This window comes from Octodon degus, unplaced genomic scaffold, assembly GCF_000260255.1.
Source record: "Octodon degus isolate 3935 unplaced genomic scaffold, OctDeg1.0 scaffold00083, whole genome shotgun sequence".
NCBI lineage: Eukaryota > Metazoa > Chordata > Mammalia > Rodentia > Octodontidae > Octodon > Octodon degus.
Window position 1 is genome coordinate 10533798 of NW_004524659.1, and position 8757 is coordinate 10542554.

Sequence of the window (8757 nt, forward strand, 5' to 3'; positions counted from 1 at the left end):
TGTGTGTGTGTGTGTGTGTGTGTGTGTGTGGCCAGCTCAGCCCACCAGGGAGCGGGGCTGGCTGGCATGTGGTGCTGGGGGATTGAACCGCAGTCCCTATGCTTTGCTAAACTTGTTCTAAGTAGGTGCTTTAGACCACTGAGCCATCTCACCAGCCCTGGAGGCTGTATTTTAAATCTGACCACTTCTAGGGTGCTGGGTGGCACACAGCTATAATGCCAGCACTCAGGAGGCAGAAGGTCCTGGTCCCTGCATGTTCAAGACCAACCTGAGGAACATACCGAGATCTCATGGGGAGTAGGGGGGAGACAGAGACAGAGACAGAGACTCAGAGAAAGACAGAGAGAGACAGAATATCCTCCCCGCTTCATTCCGACGCAGGAGAAAGTGTGAGAATCGATGGTATAATGATTGGTTCCTTGCCTTTTTATATCCTGGCTATTCACCTGCATCTTAAGTGAGCAAGTGATTTGAATTTTTCTTCTTAAACCTCAACTTCCTCTTTTTTTTTTTTTGCGGTACTGGGGATTGACTGAGCTATCTCCCCAGCCCCTCACCTTCCTCTTGTGAAAATGGAGAAAAATACAACCAGTGAGGACTTAAGGGGTATATGTAAGTGTTTCTCACCTCACCTCCTCTCTTTTGCCTCACAGTGGTCCTGCTGTCCCCACCATCCTGTCCCCCTGCTGTTCCTCCCCATACCCAGCATCTCTAGTCACAAACTTCTGTGCGGGCCACCTCCTCTTCCTGGAAGCTTCCTCACTCAGAGATGAGCAGGCATGGTTCCCTCCCACTATTTGGACATGATTCAGTTCAAATGTCACCTCCTTGGACAGCCCGTCACGTCATCCCCTCACTGATGTCATCCTTACCCCAGAGCCACACTCTTACATCACCCTGTGTTATTTTTTCCATCATGCTTATCATTGACATTAAAATTATATACTTAGGGGCTGGTGAGATGGCTCAGTGGTCTAAAGCACCTACTTAGAACAAGCTCAGCAAAGCACAGGGATCGCGGTTCAATCCCCCAGCGCCACATGCCAGCCAGCCCTGCCCCCTGGTGGGCTGAGCTGGACACACACACACACACACACACACACACACACACACACCACATAAAAATAAATAAATAAAATTTTTTTAAAAATTACATATTTATACTGGGCATGGTTGTGCATGTCTGTAATCCCAGCACTGTGGGAGCCTGAGGCAGGAGGATCTCAAGTTCAACCCAGCCTGGGCAACTTAGTGACGTAGTGAGACCTTGTTTCAAAATTAAAAAACAAAACAAGGCTGGGGATGTAGCTCAATGCAAGGACCCTCGATCCATCCAATCTTCAGAACTAAAAAAAAAAAAAAAATTACTCCTGTGTTTATTGTGTCTCTGCCATAGGACAACAGCTCCTGGGGGCAGGGCTTTCGGTCTACTTTATCAAAGCTCTGCATTCAATGCCTAGAAGAGTGCCTAGCTGGTGTCCAATAAATGCCTGTTAAGTTAACCTGGGCATAAGGGCTGGAAGCTAATAACTACTTAATACTGTCTGAGCTACATGAGTACTATGAATACACAGATGCATAGGAGGTCAGGGTTAGAGGTCACAAGAAGCAGTCCTGGGGCGCCTGCATCAGCTCATGCTGCTCCCATCCCCCAGGCTGGATGGACATACTATGTGGGCTGAAGCTCAGAATGGGAACATGTTTGTAGGACATGCCTGGAAGGCTGGTGACCATGTGACCTTGGGCAGGTCACTTAATCTCTTTTGTTTAGTTTTGGTTTTTCATGCTGATTTTTGAGGCAGGCTCTCCCTGTGTAGCTCAGGCTGGCTCTAGACTCTCAGTGAGCCTCCTGCCTCAGCCTCAGCCTCCTAAGTGCTGGGATTACAGGTGTGCATGCCCATGCCTCGCTAGGACATCCAGCCATTTGAACTGTTTTTCACTGACATAAAATGGAATCAGTATGACCTTACTCAATGGTTAAGAGCCAGAGTCCATCAGTTTTGACCAAGACCTCTAGCAGTAAAAATGTTTAGCAAAAAAATTCCAAGGGACCTGGGATTTGGCTCAGCAGAATAAGTGCTTCCCTGGCAAGCGCAAGGGCCTGAGTTCAATCCCTGTTTCCACCAAAAAAAAAAAAAAAAAAAAAAAAAATCCAATACAGATGTATATTTCCATTAGTTGTCATGTTAGATCACATAAGAGATGGCATGTGACGCACAGAGCCTCCTCCTTCCTGGGGTTCAGATCCCAGCCATGCCCTACACCAGCTGTGTGACCACATAGTTCTCTTCTCCTCTCTGGCTCTCACTTTTCTCCACTTTTCAAAATAGGAATTTCCCTCATAGGTTTCTTGTGACAATTAAATGAATTCATACCCATCAAGTTCTTGGAATGGGACTTAGCACACGGAAGACACTTTTATCTTGTTTGAAAATTTAATTTATCATCTTTGACATAATTTCCCATTTATAGCAAAGTTGAAAGATGAGTTCAAAGATCTCTTCCCTATTCAGGCCTTGTCATTTCCCCAAATATTAGTTTGGGATGTGTGCTTTTATCTTTTTTTTCTTCTCTCTCCATATTTTTTCCCTAAACTCTTTGAGAGTAAGCTGCCGATATGATATCCTTAATAACAAGCTCTAACTTCAGAATATGTTTCTTAAGAATGAAGGCAGGTTTTTGTTTGTTTGTTTGTCTTTGTTTTTAACAAAACCACAGCACAGCTATCAAAGTCAGAAGCTTGCATTAGCTGTGACCCTAGTGTTATCTAATCCCCAACCTCTTTCAGCTTGGAACAATTGTCTCTGTCCTGTTGTTCATGGCACTTAGCCTTCACCCAGGATCCCATGCAGACCCGCAGAGGACATTCAGGTGCCATTAGGAAGGGTTCTACAAATGCCAGCTGTCATTACAGGACTGCACAGAAGAGAAATTAGAGGATGAACTTTAAAAAAATCCACTTAAACTTGTAAGGTTGTTGCTATTTTTCACCTCCAGGGAAACCCTCTGGGGGCAGCTGGGTTTAAAATCCAAGCTCCTTCTTTGACTGTGTGGTCTTTTACGTATTTACTATGTTTTTTTTTTTAGTGTTTGAAACTTGCTCTGTATTGCAGTCTGATCTTGAACTCAGTGTGTAGCTCAGACTGGCTTTGAATTTGTGGGGATCCTCCTGCCTAGGTGTGCCGGGATTACAGGCTTGCACCACCACACCTGGAAAATTGCTCCATTTTCAAATAGAATGATTGGGGTGTGTTAGTGGGTGCTGAAAGTCAGGCTTTCTCTTTCTTTCTTTGCTCTTTTCTCTTTCTTCCTCTTTCTTTTTTGTATTTAGTACAAGGTCTACAGGGGCTCACTACACAGACTGGACTCGTAGTGATCCTCCTGTTTTCAGCTTCCCAAGGGCTGGGGTTACAGGCTTGTGCCCCCACACCTGGTCTCTGTGCTGGTAGTCTTAAACTACTCAGGAAACTGATACAGGAGGATCGCTTGTGCCCAGGACTTCAATGCCAGTCTGGGCAACAGTAAGATGTCATTTCAAAATAAACACATTAGTTTTAGAATGGGATGGCACTGGTTCCCATCTTGTGGGGCCTTTAGGAGTCGGCAGAGGGCCCAGCCGCCGGCTCTGGCTGGTGTGCAGGTGTTCTCAGCAGCTGCAGCCTCATCCATATGGAAAAGGGTGAGGTGAGCGGCCAGAGCAAGTAGTGTAGGCTACGATGCTCTGGCTGGTCCCACCAAAGAGCCTTCCCCTCGGCTCCCTCAGGACGACGAGGTGGTCCTGCAGTGCAGCGCCACCGTACTCAAGGAGCAGCTCAAGCTCTGCCTGGCCGCTGAGGGCTTCGGCAACCGCCTGTGTTTCCTGGAGCCCACCAGCAACGCGCAGGTCGGTGTGAGCAGGCGCTGTGAGAAGGGGACTCCCTGGGAGGAGGATGGGGGAAGGGGCTGAGAGGAGAAGGGGCGGGGTCTGGGAGGAGAAGGGGTCTGAGGTGGGAAGGGGCCTGAGGTGGGAAGGGGTCTGAGGTGGGAAGGGGCCTGAGGTGGGAAGGGGCCTGAGGTGGGAAGGGGGCTGAGGTGGAAAGGAGTCTGAGGTGGGAAGGGGTCTAGGGCTCTGAGGTGGGTCTGAGGGATGGAGAATCTTGTGGAGCCCTGTGCACATGGAGGGCTGGGAGGCCAGATGGGAGTTGCTGCTTCAGAGCTTTTCTCAGCCAAGTTGTCTGAAGGATCAAGCAGCGTTAGGTCCAAGGGGAGGTGACCAGAGGGTCTAGGAGCGGGACCTGAGGGAGAAGGACTGCAAGAGTGAGCCACAGGGCCAAGGACTGGAGGCCCAAGGAGGAGGGGCCTCAGGGTCGTGTCTAGAGCCTGAGATAGGAAGGACTGAGGGCATCTGCGGGGCGTGGGGAGTGACAGTCTTAGGGGTGTGAGAGGAAGGTGCCCTGAGAGGCAGGGGGCTGAGATGCCTGTGGTCCTGGGTCCAGGAGTGAAGGCTCTGTAAGGGTGACGGCAATGCCAGCAGCGGGCTGACGGGAGGGCACTGGTGACTGAAAGGCCGAGGGAACCTGGGGTGTGAGAGGGAGGTGGACTCAGGGTCTGAGAGAAGAGTGTACGGGATAGGGGCGTGAATCTAATGGGTGAGGGTTTTACCAGGGGCTGAATGAAGGGGCTGAAGGGCAGAGTCTGTGCCTAAGGGGCAGGGGGTTCATGAATCTGAGCAGGTGGGAGGAGAATGGAGGTGTGACACTAGGTGTGAAGGTAAATCAATGTGCAATCATGTCTGAGGGCCAAAGGGGCAAGACAGGACGGGGACAGTGTGACAAGAAAGGCCAGAGACAGGGCTTCTGTTGGAGTGCAGGAGATCTGGGGTTATCTATGGGGAAGACAGAATAGTAGCTTCCTTTCTGGTGTAGGCAGAGAGAAGAACACTGCGGGAGGCACTGTGGAGCCTGGGTGATGTAGGTTTGAGGTAGAAAAGGTGTTTCCTGTGAGGTGGTATGGGTTCAGTGTCTGAGGAGTATGGCAGGGGCAGCAGCTCCTCATTGGGCTGGGGTGGGGTCTGGTCTGGGTGTCTCAGATGTGGGTATCCAGACTAAGGGAAGAAAGATGCCAGGGAATGCTACTTGCGAGTCTTCAGGTCCCCGCTGAAGCCTGCCCACCCACTCCAGAATGTGCCCCCCGACCTGGCCATCTGCTGCTTCATCCTGGAGCAGTCTCTGTCCGTTCGAGCACTTCAAGAGATGCTGGCCAACACCGTGGAGGCTGGAGTGGAGGTGAGGTTTGGCCCTGACTAAGCAGGGCACGGAGACAGGGATGGTGGGCAAGCTAGGAAGCATTTATCATCTGATCTTCTTCCTCTCTCTGCCCCACCCCACAGGCCCCCAATTTGGATAAGTGGGTAGGTCTGGCCTTGGGTGTTACCTGTCCTTCCTACCCCTCCTGACCTCAGGCCTGCTCCCTGAGCCCATGACCTGCACACAGGGACTGGGGGTTCACCCCCACTCCAGTTGTCAGGGACTGTGGAGCCCAGAACAAGCCAGGCAGGTAGTAGGAAGGAAAAAAGGTGTGGGGGCTTCTGAGCCCCATTTTCCTCACCTGTTCCTTTCTCTTCATTCCCATCCTTTCCTCCAACCTTGACCCCAGATCTTCAACTGCATGGGATCTGTCTCTTTACCTCTCCTCACCCCAAGTGTGGGTTCCCTCCAGTCCAGGAGCGAGTCTGCCATGTGATCACATGGCCTAATCACATGGCCCCCATGGAGCATGGGCGTGTAAAAGCTGTGGCAGAGGCATGGTGCCATGAAGCACATTGGATATACCTGCTCACCCAATAAAAGGGCTGAGTCTCCTTGTGCTCAGGAGGGGGTGTGGCAGCACAAGGGGATCAGCTTATCACTATAGGAGATATTCACGTATTTCCCAGTGTGAGTGGGCTGCAGCTCAGCTAGGTTATGAAGGCTTAGAGCAGAGGGGCCGAGCTTCATGGAACACAAGATACCGGGGCTTCCCTGAGTATCCCTGGCATCTGGAAGATATCTATCTCCTTGGATGATCAACAAAGTAAAGGAGGCAGGAAGAATAGAGTGGGCTTTGGGGAGTGTGACAGTCCATCTCCAGGCTCTGCAGAGAAACAGAAACTGATGCCATGGATGGGGAAACTGAGGTAAAGCTCTCAGTTGGGGTCTGAGGCTTCCTTATCTCCAAGCTTGAGCATGATATTTTATGGAGAGCATATTCTTTTTTTTTTTTTTTTTTTTTTTTTTTTTTTTTTCATTTTTTGCAGAACTGGGGATTGAACTCAGGCCCTTGCGCTTGCTGGGGAACCGCTTATTCCACTGAGCCATCTCCCCGGCCCCTTTTTTCTTTTTCTTTTTCTTTTTTTTAAAACATATTCTCCTCTGTGACTAGGCCAGATGTTTTGGAGATTCTGGGGGGAATCTATGCTTATTCTGTGCCCTTCCCCATCCCTGCAGTCATCCCAGGGCGGGGGACACAGGACACTCCTGTATGGCCATGCCATCCTACTCCGACATGCACACAGTGGCATGGTGAGTGCATCATCAAGGGGTGTGGACAGGGGATGGGGCACAGTTGCCAGGAGGAGGCTGATCCCCCTCTCCAACTCTAGTACCTCAGTTGTCTCACCACTTCCCGCTCCATGACTGACAAGCTGGCCTTTGATGTGGGATTGCAGGAGGATGCGACAGGTGCCGGGCTTTGGGGTGGGGATGTGGGGATGTGATGGGATACAGGAGGCAGGAAGTAAGGGGGCAGAAGGTTTGCAGGACTCTGGAGCCAGGCATGTGACAGCCATGGAGCCAGGAAAAGGGGCTTTGAGGCATAGGGTCTGGGCATAGGGATGGACATGTACTACACAGGAGACTTGGGGGGAAGTCTAGGCAGAAGTGGTAGCAGTAATAGATTAATGGTCTCAGGAAATGGGAGGTTCAGTGTCTAGGAATGCCCCAGGGAAAAAGCATTCTAGGAAGCCACTGTCTTCCCGATGGCCAACCATCCATGCCGCCACTGCCCATAGGAGAAGCTTGTTGGTGGACAACACACCCAGCATCCAAGCAGAGGTCTGAAGGGGAGAAGGTCCGAGTTGGAGATGACCTCATCCTTGTCAGTGTCTCCTCTGAACGCTACCTGGTAAGCCACCTCCAGCTGGCTCTTACAGGGCAGGAGACACACAGGCTCCGCCCCAGTTCCTCACCATTGGTTTGTCTAGCTGGTCTCTGGACCTCAACATCCTGACTTGCAATTTCCTATTTCCTGACCTCTGACATCTTAATTTTTTGATTTCTGATTTCCCGTTTCCTGCCTTGATCTTGGTTTCCTGATCTGTAACTTCAAAATCTTCTGCCTGAAATCTGTGTTTCCTGGGATCCACTCTGATTCTGGTCTCTGGCTCTGGTCTCTTGCCTACCTCTGCCCATCATCTCTGACCACATCCTGGCGGCCCCCAGCACCTGTCAACTGCCAGCGGGGAGCTCCAGGTTGATGCCTCCTTCATGCAGACACTATGGAACATGAACCCCATCTGCTCCTGCTGTGAAGAGGGTGAGGGCCCTGAACCTCTGGCCCCCAAACTGAGATCCCAAAAACAGACCTTTGGTATTGCTCCTCTGACATGCCAAATTCAGCCTTACAACCTCAGACCCAAAATCTAGATCTCCAAACTGACCCCAAAGCCAGAACACCAGAGCTCAGATCTGCAAACCCAAAATTAAATATCAGACTACCAAATTTAGGCCCCAAAATAGTAATCTCTAAAGCTACCACAGCAAGCTCAGTCTTAGGGTCCGGACCCCCAAACCCAGATCCAAAGCTTAGAACCTCAAAATTGGAGCTTATCCCTCACATCTCAAATGCAAACTGTGACTTCAGACCCCTAAGCCCAGACCTGGTAACCCAAATTTCAAGTTTCCAAACCAGAAACCGTAATTCAGATCCTAAGTCTATCCTACAAGCCTCAGCCTTCAAATCTTTACCATCTCAAAAACAAAAACTCCAACATTCAGGCCTTCAAAGCAGGTTCAAAGAATGGCCCCAAAACTTTGACCCCAACTTTCTTAACTCTTTAGATAGATAAAGTGGAACCAAGCTGAAATTTAAACCATGGTCCCTAAACTAAGACCCTGAAACTCAGACCTGTCAACTTCTAACTACAAAACTCAGTTCTTTCCAAATGCCTGACTACCACACCAGGTCCCAGCCCCAGACCTCCAAAATCAATGCACAGAATTTAGGCCCTAGCCTTGAACCCAACAATTGCATCTCTAAACCCAGGTCCCATGGGGCCAGGGAGATGGCTCAGTAGAATAAGCGCTTCCCTGCTAAGCACAAGGGCCTGAGTTCAATCCCCAGTTCCACCAAAAAAAAAAAAAAAAAAAAAAAATTAATAATAATAATAATAAACCCAGGTCCCAAACCCCAAGCTTTGATTGGTAGGTTTTTTGTTTTGTTTTGTTTTTTGGTACCAGGGAGATTGAACGCAGGACCCCGCGCTTGCCAGGCAAGCACTTATTCTACTGAGCTATCTTCCCTGCCCTCCCAAGCTTTGAATGTAACCAAAAAGAAATCAGACCCCTGACCACATCCTCTGATGCTGATCTCACAGTCCAAATTCAGAATCCTAACCACAGGCTCCCAACCCCCAGTGTTAGTCCTCGATAGCCAGGGCCCCAATCTCAGGCCCTAAACCTCAGACCCCAGTTAAGGTCTTAAACATGGCCTGAATCTCAGACTCTTTTTTTTTTTTTTTTT

The 8757-nt window shown here is 49.8% G+C and overlaps 1 protein-coding gene across 2 annotated transcripts in view; it reads left to right on the forward strand.

The window, feature by feature from the left end:
• Ryr1 (ryanodine receptor 1) overlaps nucleotides 1-8757 on the forward strand; it is a 125021-nt gene that overhangs the window by 4205 nt on the left and 112059 nt on the right. For both annotated transcript variants that reach the window (XM_023721638.1, XM_023721639.1), the window contains exons 2-7: nucleotides 3764-3883; nucleotides 5160-5264; nucleotides 6465-6539; nucleotides 6620-6698; nucleotides 7028-7140; nucleotides 7458-7551. In XM_023721638.1, coding sequence (XP_023577406.1) covers nucleotides 3764-3883; nucleotides 5160-5264; nucleotides 6465-6539; nucleotides 6620-6698; nucleotides 7028-7140; nucleotides 7458-7551 — 586 coding nt within the window. The remainder of the gene's footprint in view (nucleotides 1-3763; nucleotides 3884-5159; nucleotides 5265-6464; nucleotides 6540-6619; nucleotides 6699-7027; nucleotides 7141-7457; nucleotides 7552-8757) is intronic.